The sequence below is a fragment of the Stegodyphus dumicola genome, chromosome 8, assembly GCF_044657685.1.
Source record: "Stegodyphus dumicola isolate Sdum_Otavi_A_Nest chromosome 8, ASM4465768v1".
Taxonomy (NCBI): Eukaryota; Metazoa; Arthropoda; class Arachnida; order Araneae; family Eresidae; genus Stegodyphus; species Stegodyphus dumicola.
The window spans coordinates 147,100,374-147,116,709 of NC_140775.1; the positions used below are offsets into that span (position 1 = coordinate 147,100,374).

The window sequence follows — 16,336 nt, forward strand, 5'->3', positions numbered from 1 at the left end:
TATACCTTATTCTATATTTGGTTCCGTTTATATATATACCTATACATAGATATATATAATTTAAGGATTCTATATTAACAACTACATATAAAACCCAAAAGTGCATCAATAATGTATTTTTAAGTATTATTTAACTTCATTCTGAACAATTTTCTGCAGTCTAGTTTGCGTTATTTTATTCATAAGTCTCAAATAAAAACAATTATTATTTATATGTCATTAGAAAATTAAACCAAAAAGCAGCGACCACAATGTAATTGAAAAACAGTCCTTTAGACGTGAAAAGGTGGAAAGCCATTTGGATTATGACTATTTTCTCAGATACTCAGCTACTTCGCATACATGTAACATAGCATTCGAAATGAAAAACTCAATATTTACAACAAATTCATTCATGTTTCGAATATCTGTCTTTCTACGCCTATGGCTTTAAAAAAAGATGTTATTTGTCTTAGAGTTTATCGTTCAATAATGCATTTTCATTGTACAAAATTGCATTTATTCGAAGAATTCAATTTGTATTTTCCTCTGTATAAAACTGAATGTAGAGAAGTTAGATGTTTAAACGACCCCCACATTTTCTCAAGACCCCGAGCAAGATTATCCCATCCTTGTCAGCTCTCCCCCTGAAAAAAGGGATTGTAAATTTACGACCTGACCGCATATAGGGTAATTTCGCTTTTAGATGGTTGGAACGAAATGAAAAAGGCTTTTACTTCTTTAGTGACATTAAATTTGATAGCTAAAGGGAAAGTGGGACCGGATACGCAGGACTATTCAAACCTGTAAAAGAAGAAAAGCCTTACGACTTGAAAGTGTCACATAACCTTCGAAGTATTTTCTTTCCGCTTTTTTGCCGAGGAAGGATGACTTTTTCTGAACTTATTTCTAAATGGATAAGCGTAAGCTTTCCGTTCATTCTTTGTTAATCAAATGAATATTTTGGGAAGCTGGAAAGCAATATTTAAAAATTTATAACTTAAATTATCTATCAAAGATTATTTAGTATCTATCAAAGACTATTAGATTTATTTTATGTTATCTATCAAAGATTATTTAGCACTTTTTTAAGCATAGGTAGTGGTGAAGCGGGAGGGTGCTCGGGCGCCCAGGGCATCCTCCTGGCTACGCGCCTGCAATACAAGTGAAAACATCGACAGTTTCACTCACCCGTGTGTCGGATTCGCGCAATACTTATGGGGGTCCCACAATTTTTTTGTAAATATTATGGGGTCCTGGGGGTCGCGAAACAAATCTCAGTGATAAAAAGGGGTCGCGACTGAAAAATTTTAAGAAACCCTGTGATAGATCAATAGCCAGAAACCTATATCATACAGATATGAAAACAAGCGAATTATTTCTTACCTTTAATTCAGGAGTTATTGCTGTCTTTGATGTGGTTTCTCTAGTAAAGTACGTCCTTAATTTATTAATAAGGTCCATGCTATAGGTTTGGTAACTCGAAATAATGCAATAAATGTGGAATCGTCAGCATCAAATGCGTTATTTTTATCTCGAAACAATCAAGTTTTTCGCAAATCTTAAGAAATCAAAATATCTATCCTTGGAGCGCCAAGCATCACCAAGCGTTTAAAAACCGGTAAATGAGACTGTGAAAGCCGGTCATGAAGTTATGGGGAGTGAGCGTACTTTTTGTATACATAATGTGTATTGTAAAGTAACTAAAGTGTCTTCTGAAATGAATATACGATTACAACATGACAGTACTCACCTTACATTCTGTTTTGCGATTTCCAACAGCATTATCTAATCCTATTTTGTTCAATTTTAATGAATTACTTTTACATATATTTCCTTAAATTCAGGCTGACATGGAACTACCTCAGCCAATGCGATGCCTTCGGTACGCTCACGTGACAATCGGTCACACACTCTTCTGAACCTTCCAGCTCATCCAAGGTGGGATTCTAGGACTTTTTATCGTTAGGCGCTCATGAAGGCATTAGTTTCCTGATCCAGAACACATCGAGTAAAATATTCAATAATCTCAGCTACCAGTGGTAGTTGGAGTTGGAAAAAGAGACATATAGATAATATTACGGCGCAAAAAGGCGTGTCTAAGCCTAAGATGAGTAAACAACATTTTGATTTGTGCAGTGTCGTCTAGGATTGAGCTTTATTATTGTTGTTTACGTATGCTTTGATAAATATTTCGTAAGCAAATTAAAAAATTACTTAATATTTTCTTATTTTGTTAATAAAAGTTTTCATTTTGTAAAAAAAAAAAAAAAAAAATCTGACCCGTCAGTTGCTTTTAGATTATATATTCTGTCCGCATGCAATTTGAGTTTCAGACCACTGCACTAGCTTCTAAGTACCTCTCATAGTCATCTAGCTAAACAGCAGTTTTAAATTATTTATTATTCGTCTAAAGAAGATCAAGTAAACATTTTGAACAACGACGAAGATCGTATTATATTCTCGAGTGTCAAGATGTAGAAACATTTTTTTTTACTAGGCTTCTGATAAGCAATCTAGGGAAAAACGAAAAAATAGTGTAGTAGGAGGTGGGGAAGGGAGACTATTGTCCGCGATAGCGACGGCGAATGGGGACGGGGCTTGAAATCAGTGACGTTACAAGATGGAGCAGCGGGTGTAAACCGCAAATTAATTACCGCAATTAAGCGTTAATGATTCAATTGCGGTTACTGTTGTTAGGTGTGTAGGATGTCAGCGGGGTACCGATGTTTTTCTCTTGGGTGTCTGAGAGTCCTAATAGGGCTATTATTTTAGGATTGTACAGTGTAAAAGATGTTGACCGCTAAGCGTTTAATATAGTCTTGCATAGGCTCTATTTGTAAGTCTCTGTGAATGTAAGTGTTTGGAATATACGAAGGAGCACTGATAATTTCTCGTAAAATTTTATTTTGTAGTACTTGCAATTGTTTTAGATTGGTTTTAGCTGCATGGCCCTAGATCGGAGCTGCATAAAGAAGGGCTGGACGAAGTATGGAGCGATATAAAATTAATTTGTTTGTTGTAGATAAATTGCTTCTTCTACCAAGAAGTGGTTGCATAGTAGCAGAGGTGATTTTAAATTTTTGTGTTACTGAACGGAAGTGGGTTCTGAAAGTAAATTTTTGATCCAGGGTGACTTCAAGATATTTGATTTCATTAATCCAGTCTATTTCTTCAATAAATATTTCAGGAGATAGAGGGTAATAGTTCATGCTTCGCTTAATCATTGCTTTGGCTTTATCAGTGTTTATTTTAATCTTCCATAGGGTGAGCCATTTTTCCAGTTTTATGAGATAGTTTTGAAGTTGGTTTCTTACGACGATTGCTTTGCAGGCTTTAGTAAGTATAGCGGTGTTATCGACAAAGAGTGCAAGATTAACAGAAGGACCTTTAGGGATGTCTTGCGTATATATATTAAAAAGGTATGGCGAAAGCGCTGAACCCTGAGAACATTTTGAGGAAAACAACATAACGAAGGTAACTGGGAAACTACTCCACTCACATTTTTCTATCGTACGGTTGCTAGGCGACGTAGTTTTTAATCGTAAACAGCTTTTCAGGCTCGGTTTCCCGTAGCTGAAATTCATTACTAAAATGTATCTATATTCTGTTCCCAGATATCCACTCCTTAATGTAAACTATTTTTTTTAATCAAATATTGATAGATATAAATAATTTGATATATTTTCTTATGTTGATACTGTGCGGCTATTTGAATCAAAGTAATTCAATAGTCTTCGAAAATTGATAAATATTTCGTTATTTTTGCATATATAATGTCACTTATGTTAATTGTGAAAAGAAATTACGTTTGTTGCTTTGTTATAGCTTTATTTTGAGATTTAGTGTGGAAGAAATATACATAGTTAAATTTCAGTTTGTCTTTCTTTTGTATCCACCAGCGACAGAGCAGAAAGGCAGTCTCGATGCCTTTCTGCAATTTTAATACGGCTGCTCACGTGCAAATTGAAATTAGACGCATTTTTTACAAACCTTACGTTTAAAATTTTTTAACTGATAATCACCTTGCCCCCGCTAGGATCAGACCTGCAGAAAAGGCCAGTGAAAACTGGTAGTTCAACACAGCTTAAAATCCCAGCAAACGGCTAGCTGTATGCGAGTTTTCAGTAGTTTTCTTCGTATGTAACATAAATAAAAGCCAGTTTCCTTTAAAATATGTTCCATAAAGGCATGTGCTTTGTCACAATCTAATAAATCCAAGTCTTCCTTTTCTTACTATACAAAATGTCAATACCTTTAGATAGGTTGCTAGTTTTGACTTAAAAACAGAGCTTCATAAAAGTACCAGGATATTATTGTGAAAGTTTGTGAGTAGTGAATATTATTAAATTAGCTGCAATAAAAATATTAGTGTTATAAGATACAGTTATGAAGGGGATCTACATTAATCAGATAGTGCAGATAAAACCAGATGAATTATAGATGCTGGATAAAATGTATGGTTTGAAATTTATTAATCATTTAAAAAAATACAGAGGGTGTTTACACATTTTTGGAATGTTTTGATAAAGAATTAAAAAAGGAAGCAAATGGCAACACCGAATTGTTTGAAATGAGAAATATTGTCGGCTATTTTTAAATTTACCCTTCTTTCAAAATATTGCCTATAAACAAGCTGTGGATTTAAGGATATGCTTTTGCTCTTTCAGAAGAGAAATATATCATAATTCAAAGATCTTGTCAAATGCATAGTATTAAAATTTCTGAGTGCAAAAGTAATATTATTGATCAAAAAGGGAAAACCATCAAAATGGTATGTATTGTTTCTAATGTTTCTAAAGTTGAACTATTGGTAACAAGAGAAAGTCTGCCGACGCGGAAATCAATTGTAGTTTTTAAATGCAGTTGTATTGACAATAAATAAAATTATAAACCAAGACTCTCTCTCTCTCACACACACACAAAACAAACAAACAAAAAAAAAAAAAAAAAAAAAAAAAAAAATTAACAACCAAAAAAAATTTTATTAAGATTTACAAGTCTCCTGATTTATCATTATATTCAAACAAATTTTTTATCCAGTTTTTTTTAATGGGAAGTATTCTTTTTTAGTATTTTTCATCTGAGAAATGTGCTCTATTGCATAATTTTTAACACTGTTGGCTAAATTCAATTAATTTTCCATTAGAAAACTGTTTAATCTTGCAAAGTATTGCACATCATTCTTTCTGACATATGATGGCCATATGTTATTTTTAATCTAATCTATAAGTAAATGCATTTTTATATTTTTTAGCTAATAAACACTAGTCAACTAGAGTGAGTGCTTTATAATTTTCCTTTTGAATATTTATTTTGACTTTTGGAACCCTAGGGTTTGACTTGACTTTGTTTGACACAGTTTGAAAACCACTGCTTTATCTCAAAGCAAAGTGTGAAACTACATCAAGAAAATACAATGAGTGATACTTTAAAAAGTACTTCTGCATTTCTTGAAAAAATGAAGACTGATACAGGTATTGCATATATACCTTTTCACATAATCCTGTGAATTCTTCTGATGTTTCATTTACGGACTATTGTGCCTTCTAGTCTTTAGAAAAGAGCTGTTTTTGAGCCAATTGATAGACTCTTGGAAGTAATGAAAATCCTGGAAATTTTATGAAAAGCCCTTCTGTCATGGAAATCACAATGCAGACTTATAGAGCAGAGAAAAGGCTATCAGATCTAACATTTAAAAAATACTCTTTAAATTTTAGGCATTCATTAGATCGCCTCAAAATCCTTCTAAAAATGTGTAAACAGCCTCTCTATATGGAATGAAATAAAAATTCATGATTTGAATATTATTAATTGTGACTGTGCCATAAAAAAATTGCTTTGTTTCCCACTTTTGTCTATAGGTAACATAAATGAAATAATCTCGTTGATAACATAGATAAAAAAAATTTAAGTAGAAGCAACTATGTAAATAATTGTTGATTTCTAATGTATATATTCTTGTGGTACATCTAGCTAGCAAGTAGAAGATCAGTGGTTCAAATTCCAGCAGGCATATGACTGATTTTTTACATTTCTTGCTATGAAAGAGCTAATGGTCTCTGTAGTGGGGCTTGAACTAAAAAGTAATGGACGATAACTCATTTGGATTTGGAACTCAGTCTCATGCCTTTTCTCAATTGCCCTTTAATTGGAAAAAATATAAAGAATTATTACATCCCTTTCATATATGATGTAAGTAATTAGGTTATTCAGCTAACAACTAGAAGAGCCACAGTTTTAATCCCACCAAAGGCACAACTGCTTTTTCATATGTGCTGCTCTGAAAAAAAAAAACCTAATGGTCTCCACAATCTCCATATTTAATTATAATGAACTACAGATAATTATTTACAAGTAATCAGTTAAAATTTAATTGATATTGCACCCTTAAATAAAAAATTATTGCAGAAAATGTTTTAAAAAAAATATATTGTTAAAATATGTTACATTAATGAATTTTAATGATTTGCCTGTTTTTATAAAAATGTACATAAGCATCATTACTACTGTTAAAATATTACCAATTAATAAATGCACACTAGTTTCCCTTTGAAAGCCTTTCATAAAATCGATCTCCTTAGGCAGATAGCCCTTGTGTATATCTAAATCATATACAAGCTTTATGTGTGTCTGTGTATATCTGTAAATTATCTTGATGTATATCTGTAAATTATCTTGATGATTGGGTGATAAATGCAAAAGCGAGGTTTATTGCATAGATATAATGACACTTGCAGATAGATGTGTCTGAAGGCAAGACATAATTTTTTGCCGAATAACTAATTTTGGATACATATATTCTTTTTCACACATCATCATCAGTGTAATAAGCACCCCACAATTTTGTATAGCTTTTCAGCTTTTTAGACAACGGATGAAGCAAAGAGATGAGTGGCCTGTGTAAAGTAAGTATGCATTCAGCAAAGCATAAGATATATGGTCAAAAGTTTCTTTAATCTGATAGCAGAAAAGATATCCGCAGTGCTACACGTTATATAAGATGCATGATGCAGATTAATTTTTAAAAGACACAGTCCAGTAAAAGTTATTTTAAATAATTTCTACTTTTAGAACAGGAAGGGAAGGTATTCAAAATAAAATAAAGAATTATGGAGCTATTACTAATTTAAATTATAATTTTAATTTATATATTTTATATCTTATTTATTTGCCCCCCTCCCACTACCACCTTCAAAGAGAAAAAGATTTAAACAGAGAAGCCTTTTGAGAGGGAAAAATACTAAAGCAGTAGAAAATGAAGAGAAACATAAGTTGGAAAATACAAGTTATAAAATTTTGACCAAAATAATTATTTAAATTATTGCACAATATAAATTTTGATAATATTTTAGAGACCTATTAAAATTTTAAGTCCAATTTTAAAGTTCTTGTTTTTGGAAAGTCCACATGGTGACAATATTGTTATCTTTACATTTCTAATTTTCTTATTTTAAACAAAACTAGAAGACCTAACAGCTTTCTCCAAATACAAACATATCCATTTTGGCTGACTGTTGTGTTCGTCACCAGGGCCCAAGCGATCCACAAGCAGTTGCTTGAAAAGGCTTCTGTTCCTTATACTATAAGATAACTGGCTTTTGTGAATTGCAGTAAACATTCCATTAAATAAATAAATAATAAATAAATAAAAAAAAAAAAAAAAACGCAACCACAATCCATTATATAATAATAATTCTATGTGAAAAAATTGCATTTTCCATGAAGTGGAAGCCTTCAATATTTATTTGTATGAGGAGAGTAAAAGGATCAATTGTATAGAGGTAAAAACAGGCCTCTGTTTTTGAACCAGTGCTCTTTTAGCATACTCTATCTTTACATACAATTATTTACCACTTATACATTATACAATTACTTATACCATAATTCCAAAGTAATTTTTCCATGAATTTTACTTTTCAATTACATTACTTGTCCTTGTGTAAATCTTATTACAGTTATTCAATTTTTTAAATTTTTAGTATTTCTTAATATTCATTATAACAATATTCAAATTTTGATTTACATATTTTATATCTTACACACACATATATATATATATATAAACTTTAAGTTCAATTTAAAGTTTTAAAAGGATTTTTTATAAAGATATAACATTTTATAAATTATTTCTTTCATTTATCTCTTCATATAATTTTAGTTTTATGTATTTTGTTGAACTGAATTTGATGTTTTCTGATCATCCCCATCCTCAGTTTCAACATTCTTAAATAGAAAGTTAAGTACAATTTATACTATGTGATTTTGTTATTATCAAATAACTCCCGGAGATAAGAATTAAAAAATAAGTTTTTAGAACTTGATTGTGCAGTATTCTTTTCTAAGCTTAAATCCGAGTTTGATTTAGTCTAATCTATGAAAAATACTGAAAATTGATAACTTTTTTCATGATTTTTTTAATTCTAAATGCATTGTTGGTAAGATTTATTAAATTTCCCCATCATGCTGTTGCTAATTACGTAAAATTTAATTTATTACATATGGCAGACATAAAAATACTAGTCACCTTTTGGTACTGATTTCTCATCAAATGACAGTTAATTTTTTTTTTATCAAACAAGTGACCTCTAAATCTACAATATATTTCATTCTCAAAAACTGAAAATATATCCTGTATCAGTAAACAGAAATGATGCCCATGCTCGTGAAACTGCCAAATAACTCCAGCTGTTGGAAATTATCTATCTCAACTTCTCATTTCAAGGAACTTTATTTTGCTTTGAGTACGTATTATGCGATATTTGGCCGAATCAAGTTTGTTTGTTTAGTGTTTCGTCAGATAAGAGTGATTTTTGTATCTGGCAAAGAATGTTTTTAGTCTTTTAAAATGTAATGCAATGTAGATTTAAAATCTTTATGCCTGCAAAAGATGGGATTACCTAATACAGTCAAAAGTCGTTAATTCGAACACCCATAATCCGGACCTCAAAGCTAAAAACTTTCTGCGCATGCGCCGCTTTGGCACATGCGCACAGGCGTTTTACGCGTGCGCGTAAGACCTTGACTACTGCGCATATGCGTGTGCGCAAGTGCAGAATACGTTTTCGCCTGCGCGTTTAATGTATAACCAAAGAATCTCTAAGGATCCTTACAGATTCTTCGGTATAACGGACGGTGTAAGCTAAAATTATCTATTTCAGTTAATGTTAATGATTGCGTTGTTCCTTAATCTTCGAATTGGATCCCGCTTATTATTTTTTGCAGATTGTAAGAGCAATTTTATAAAAGTAAACTTGAAATTTCGATTATGTCAAATAGAATTTCCGATGCTGGAACTTCCAAAGGATCTACAAAACGAAAGTATGTTTCGATGTCCAACAAATAAAAAGTGGAATTGCTCCAAAAGATGGATAAAGACATGAAGAATGTGACAGAGAGGTTAGTGAAAACGAAAAAATTTCGATTGACAAGTTAGTCGGTATTCTCGGCACAGCAATTAACGGGACTTGAACAGCGGAACTTTGTAACTCAACAAGAAATTATGTCTGTTTATAGAATTAAGGAGAAAGTATTATCACATAAAACGAAGCAACTTAAACAACTTACATTGAAAGAAATGTTTAATAAAGTAAACAAATAAATATTAAGCTTTTTTTTTTTTTTTTTTTTTTTTTGTAAATTTTGATACCCTTTAGATCATAATTGTTCTTTATTTCATAAATTACGGTTTCATATTTTTAATTTTAGAATTTCTGCATGCCATCATACGAGATTTAAACTGATGATCTATAATCCGGAAAAATCGATAATCCGGAATCGCCGAAGTCCCGACGAGTCCGGATTAACGACTTTTGACTGTATTTGCAAATGAGCTACTCATTTTTTAATTGTTTTGTTTTGATGCGATTTTGTTGTTCTGTGAGGAATATATGTACCATATAATCTGTTCCAGTTTAAATAATTAGAAACAACATAATGGTTTTTAAAATGTCTGAAACCCACAGTTTCATTAAATCATATTAATTTTTTTACAAATGATATTAAATGAAATTCTAATTTAAGCTTAAGAAAAGAATTTGCATAATAAAATTGTAACAAAATAAAATATTTTCTTTCATTTTCATTTCCCAAACATAACTGTCAGATGAATGGTAGTATTTTACCCATATTGTTGTATGAGCCAATATTCCAGCCAAAAAATTTCTTTTAAAAATAAACCATTTTGGATGGTATGAAATTTTATTAAAATTTTTGTCTTTTTTTTTTTTTTTTTTTTTTTTTTGTGCTTTGTTTTATAGAATTTATCTAGAATTTATTTTAGTTTCATACTGGTTAATCCAGTATTTAAATTTCAGAATAAATCAGTCATTCAAAAAGACAATTTATATCACATTTTTCCTTATCAGCTCTTTCTGGACATTATATGATACTACTATTAAATAATAAGGTACTCATCAGTTATCGGGACCGAATTCAGAAATGTTTCTGTGTATGCATGTATATATATGTTCATGTTTGAATGTATATATGTATGTACGCATGTATGTTTGTGTATACATGCACACATATAAGTGCATACACACATGCATACATACATACATTTCTGAATATGGTCCTGATAACAGAAGAGTGCCAATAACAATTATAAAATGAAATGCTCTTTCCTAAAGATTATTTACAGTAATTTATCAGTTTTTGAATTATACACCATCTGTGACATTTTTTCACTTGTGATCAGATGTGAAATCTTGATTATTCCTCTTGACATTTGGCCACTTATTGAATATTGTATCTCATTTGCTTTATTTAAGTCAGACTAATTTAGGATGTACTATTTCAACTAAATCAGTGAATTTGTTTATTATTTTTAGGATGTTAGCTTACAGCGTGGAAGAGATTTTAAGAAAAGCCAAAAACTTTTTGTATTTAATGGAATCCGAATGGAAAAAAATGAAGGATACAATGAATCAGTTACATGTCAAAGTGAGCCAACACATGATTGTCTTTTTGGAAAAAAATTTACAGAAAATGTATGTATAATAAACTGCAATTCTAATTGAAAGTACTGAACATAAATAGCAAAGGAATTTTATTTAGAACTACTTTTATATTTTCTTATATATGATGACAAGGCCTTATCATATATTATATAACAGTCTAATATTTTGTCAAAAAAAATCTTGGAAGGGTGCAAGATCTAAGAATTTGAACTTTACCAAATGATAAGCATGGGTGCACGACTATATTAATGATGAGAAATTATGCCACTACTATGTCCAGAATGGGGGTTTGAAATAAAAAATATTGTAACCAGTATTTAGCAATTCTAAAATTTTCAGGTGAATTATGATTCACATTGCCATGAAATAAGTATTCTCAAGAATTTTAAACCATAGTATTTCTTTGATACAAAAATATCACCATCATGTGCATTATCTCCATAGAAAAATCCTTTCTTTTGTTCTTTATCTATATAATGAAACCTGATAAAAATAGAAAGGTATTTTTATCAGCTCCAGAGAGATATTAAATATGTTCTATAAAAATCAATAATTAGGATTAAAAATTAAACATGAGTATAACTAGATATAATCAGTATAGATAATATAATTAATCACCAAATAGCAACAGTCTTGATAGCATATAGGTAAAGAACAAAGAAATAGGGTAAGAAGATTCAGTTTGATCTCTGGATTAATTAATTTTTTGACACTTATATTTTAGCCCATTGACTATGAAAGTTGACTACTGTCAAATCAATAAGGCTGATGGAGATTACTGCAAAAGCGTGCCAGTCATTCCTGCAGAATTCTAAGCCGCACTTCTATCTGCAACTCTTACAATAAAACATCTGCCACTCTCTCTGCACAATCTGCTAAACAGCCACTGCTGCAGAAATATTCAACCTCCCTTTTTTTTTGGGCATTTCATAAGCAAGCTTTCATTGCTTTCTATTTTGTTAGACTGTTCGATCTTACTGGAAGTTCTGTTTACAATGCTATGAGTACAAACTTCCCACAAGTGATTTTGCCAATTTGTTACTGTTACGAACTGTTGTTTTGTCAGCCATATCTAGATGTATTTTAGCACATCCAACAGATGTTTATTCTCTTGACCAGCTGTAAATGAAACTGTGTTTAATCATGAATGTGATTCTACTGTCCACGAACCCTTTTTTTTCTCAAAATGGAAGGAAAAAAATACAACAATAACACTTAATTCGGAACTACTCTTATATGCACCCTTAGGTCGCCAAATGCGGCGAGAAACTTCACGCTGCCATATTACAATCTAAATTTTTTTTTATCTACATTTCGAACTTTAAGCCTAAAATGTCTCCAAAAATGCGATTTTCGCACATGCAAAAAACACGTTTTGAACACACAATTTAAGCTAAAAATCTGAAACAAAAAATTTAGATAGCAAAAACGTAAAGTTTCTAACCAAAAATATTTGACAAGAATCCATGCACACAGCAATATATTTTAACTTTAAAAAAAAAAAAAAAAAAAAAAAAAAACCAGGATCTAGGCAACGAATAAATTTACGAACTACGCGCACCTCGCTTTAATAAATCAATATAACAACAATCAATTTCAAAGAATACCATGTACACAGCATCCTGTTTAAACTTTAAAAAAATCATCTACCAATTGCACAATCTAGGCAATGAACAAATCTACGAACTATGCACACCTTGCTTTAATAAATTAACATAACAGCAATAAATTTCAAAGAATACCATGTACACAGCGTTCTGTTTCAACTTTAAAAAACATCTACGAATTGCACAATCTAGGCACTAGGCACTAATCAACAAAATAAACTAAAATAAATTTCAAACAATTCAAAAAACAACAATAACGACAGAAATTCATACTAAAAAAACAATGAACATAACATTCTCCAAAATAAGAACAAGAATAAGATAAAATGCACTTACCATGAATGAATACTTTTTAGAACAGCATAAATACCAATTTCATACCGCATTTAATATGCCGCCACATAATCACTATCGTATTTATATGACAGCCAGACACACTATCTAGAAAATTCATACTATGGTTCACAAATAAATGTTCAAAACTTTCTTTTCCTAAATCCTTGTAAGATTTCCAGCCATTTGAAAAAATAGTTGTACAAGGCTCTCAATCCATTCTTTAATACACTGCATTAGCGTTTTCTTACTTCTATCATGTACAGCCACTAAAAATAATCTCCCAGACCCTATTGCAACCACGTCTCTCATTGCAACATAGGCCATTTCAAAACACGCACGACACGAACCAACGAGCAATTAAATAGCTCCAAAAAGGTTGCCATATAACACGCAATCACACCAAAAACCAACGCAGAACACATATCGCCACATTTGGTGATCTTAGGGTGCAAATAAGAGTAGAGCCCTTAATTCATATTTAAAAAAAAGAAAAGAGAGAGAGAATCAATTGGGTTACATCAAATGAAAAGTGTAGATGTTATGACGTACTGCTTATCCATTACTCGCAGTAAATCACATTAGAGACAGTTTCATGGTTGATGGGATAATATAAGTTCCATTTTTTTTTTTTTTTTTTTTTTTCTGTTTGATAATTTATCTGTATTACTTTTGATGCTTTTATTTTTGAATAAATAAAAATATTATTGTTTGGTAATTAAACACAGAAAATGAAATATATATAAGTTTTCCCCCTGCTTAATAATTTGTAATACAATTAAAGTACTATAATTAGTGAATATTTTATTTACTAATTATAGTACTGGGCTTGATTTAAATCTCAACAGCCTCTTTTTTCACCCTTTCCATTTCATAGAAGAATTTAATACTTTTCCATTTCAGTTATAACAGGAATTTTTCATGTCATATTGGCACATCTTGGCTTCTTTAATTTCTATGCTTTTGGCTTGAAACCAGATGAAATGGAATGACTGGGAATAGCAAAAAAGAACATTCTTTAATTTCCAGACAAAATCCTTAAAAACGAGGCCTATGTTATTTTTTTCAGAACATTCTGATTCTTCTTCTTCTGAAAAGTCACAAACCATTAGCAACTAATTTTTCATCAGGCTAAGATGCAAAAGATATAAACCATTTTCAAATACGATGGTGCATTAAGAATTACATAAAACAACAGCCAATTAACAAAATTAAAAATGCAAGAAACATATACAATAAAAACACTTCTTTTTTACATTGTTCTGCCCATGTACATAGCGATCTGTTTTAGCTTAAAAAATATTTGAAAATTGCAGAAACTTAGTATCATGCACAACTTAGCACTGCATACATTGTCATCCCTTCCATGTACACAGTGATCTGATGCTAAAAAAAATCAGAGAATTTTACAAATTTGGCATTAGGGCACAAATTTTGACTGTTTAAGCTTCAAGGAATTTTTGCTATGAAGTACAGCTTCAATTTTTGTAATCTTTACTGTTGGACAAAACATCATATTTCTGAGAAAATGCAATTCTTTTTATTCCATCAGCTGGCAAGCCCCACAGTCCACCATTATAAAAAAAAAAAAAAAAAAAAAAATGTACTGATATGTAACAGAAATAAATACTGTTAAGAAAAATGATGATTGGTTATGAAGCCAGTAATCAGCTGTGCACATACACATACCTGGATTGCCACCAGGCTGATTTGGTTGCACTGGACACTAAAATTTAGTGATAAGAAAAGTTGAATAATTTAGAGAAGTACCGAGCAGAAAAATTTAAGGATAACAAAATTTTTAGAATTTAAGAAGGCAACAGAATTTAGAACTGGCAAAGGTTGCAGAGGGTTGACCCTGGTTTTCACATAAATACATTTTGGTGACATAGTACATTGCCTTGTGAATCCTTTTTAGAGGGATTGTGGATAATCAAGAGAGTACCTTATTTTCTTTTTTGTTAAAAGTTTTCATCAATTTCTATCTACAATTTTGTTGATTCCAACAATTTTGGCATTAAGATAAGAAAATGAGGAATTAGCAAACACTTCTCTTATGTAATTATTCCATTTAACTGATGTGCTGTTGTTCATTTAAAATAAGCTTTGATTCTTAAATTTCAATAGACACTAACTCTTGACATTATAAGTAAATGGATTATACAGCAGTAACAAAAGGAATGTGTGATCCAACAAACCATGTTATGTTCAAACACCTTTTTTTTTTTTTTTTTTCCCAGCAGGAGTGAAGTTCAGCATAGCTATTTTAGCTTTAAGTCACATTTTAATTTAATGAAGTGGTTATTTGAAAAACAGTCTCTCTTTGCAAAGAGATCTCTTTCTTGATGAAACAGTATAGCTGTTTCTTCATCTCTTAAAGCAAATTCCATGTCACAGAATCAACTACAGGTGTTGGTGGGGTAAAGCAAAGCAAATAAATCAGATGTAAAAAAAAAAAAAAAAAAAAAAGTTGCAAGGGTTATGGATTTAATGGAAAAGTACTAGGAATGGGATATAATAACTGTTCTATAACAAAATGAAACGGTAAATTTTTACAACCGAACAACTGATGCATGATCACTTAAACATTTGCTTAGCAAGAGTAAAAAAGTAATAATAATAAAAAAATTTCATCTGGATATTCAAAATGAATAAAATGCCATGTTATAGTACTATAACAGGCAAAATTATATATTTAAATAAAACCACTAACAGGTTCATTACTGATCATGCATTAGTGCAGTATTATCATCTTATTAAATGCAATCATGCAATAGCGCATGGTCAGGTATATGTTGTTGTTAGTTGGTTTCTGGTGAAATTTTGGATACTTACCCTAGTAGCATATGTGCTAAATCATCAGTTTTTTTTGTACTCTATATTAAAAGCATGTACAAAAAATCATACGAAAAATTAAAAGAACCATATGAAAAAATGGGTACTTCCTTATTATAGCAGCTCCCAAAATTTAATCAATAATCAACCGAGATGTAACATGTAATGAGGTATGGCAAATACATGGTGAGATTTTGGCGAGATATTTTGATTGATTAGCAATTCAATCTTGAGGTTTGCTATAAGAAGGAAGTATCAAAAAATGGTTTATCACAGTTTTATATTTTTTTCCATTTTCGATTAAATATTATTAAAAAATGAGATTGAGAATATATAAGATAAATAGACTAGTAATGGAGAATGAAGATTTTCTCTTTATATTTTCCTCAAGCAACCAACTTATATGTGCAATAATTATTATATATTTATTATATGTGCAATAATTATTATATAATTATTATTATATATTATTTTCATTTTTTGTGGGAACCTGTTGTAATTCCAAGTTTCACTGACGAGCCAGAACATTATGACCATAACCACATTTTTCACTGAACTCATCTATTTTGATGATATGGAGGGCTTGTGATTAAGTGAGAATGGTATTTAATTGCTGCTGGA

At 30.7% G+C, this 16,336-nt stretch overlaps 1 protein-coding gene across 2 annotated transcripts in view; it reads left to right on the top strand.

Annotated features, from left to right (window-relative positions):
* The first annotated feature begins 3,523 nt into the window (after nt 1–3,523).
* Nucleotides 3,524–16,336, top strand: part of LOC118186467 (EF-hand domain-containing family member C2-like) — a 38,798-nt gene continuing 25,985 nt past the window's right edge. Inside the window, exons 1-2 of one of the 2 annotated variants that reach the window (XM_035356571.2) lie at nt 3,524–3,612; nt 10,812–10,970. In XM_035356571.2, coding sequence (XP_035212462.1) covers nt 3,574–3,612; nt 10,812–10,970 — 198 coding nt within the window. In that variant the 5' untranslated portion in view covers nt 3,524–3,573. The remainder of the gene's footprint in view (nt 3,613–10,811; nt 10,971–16,336) is intronic. The other variant, XM_085822551.1, reaches the window with a different exon arrangement.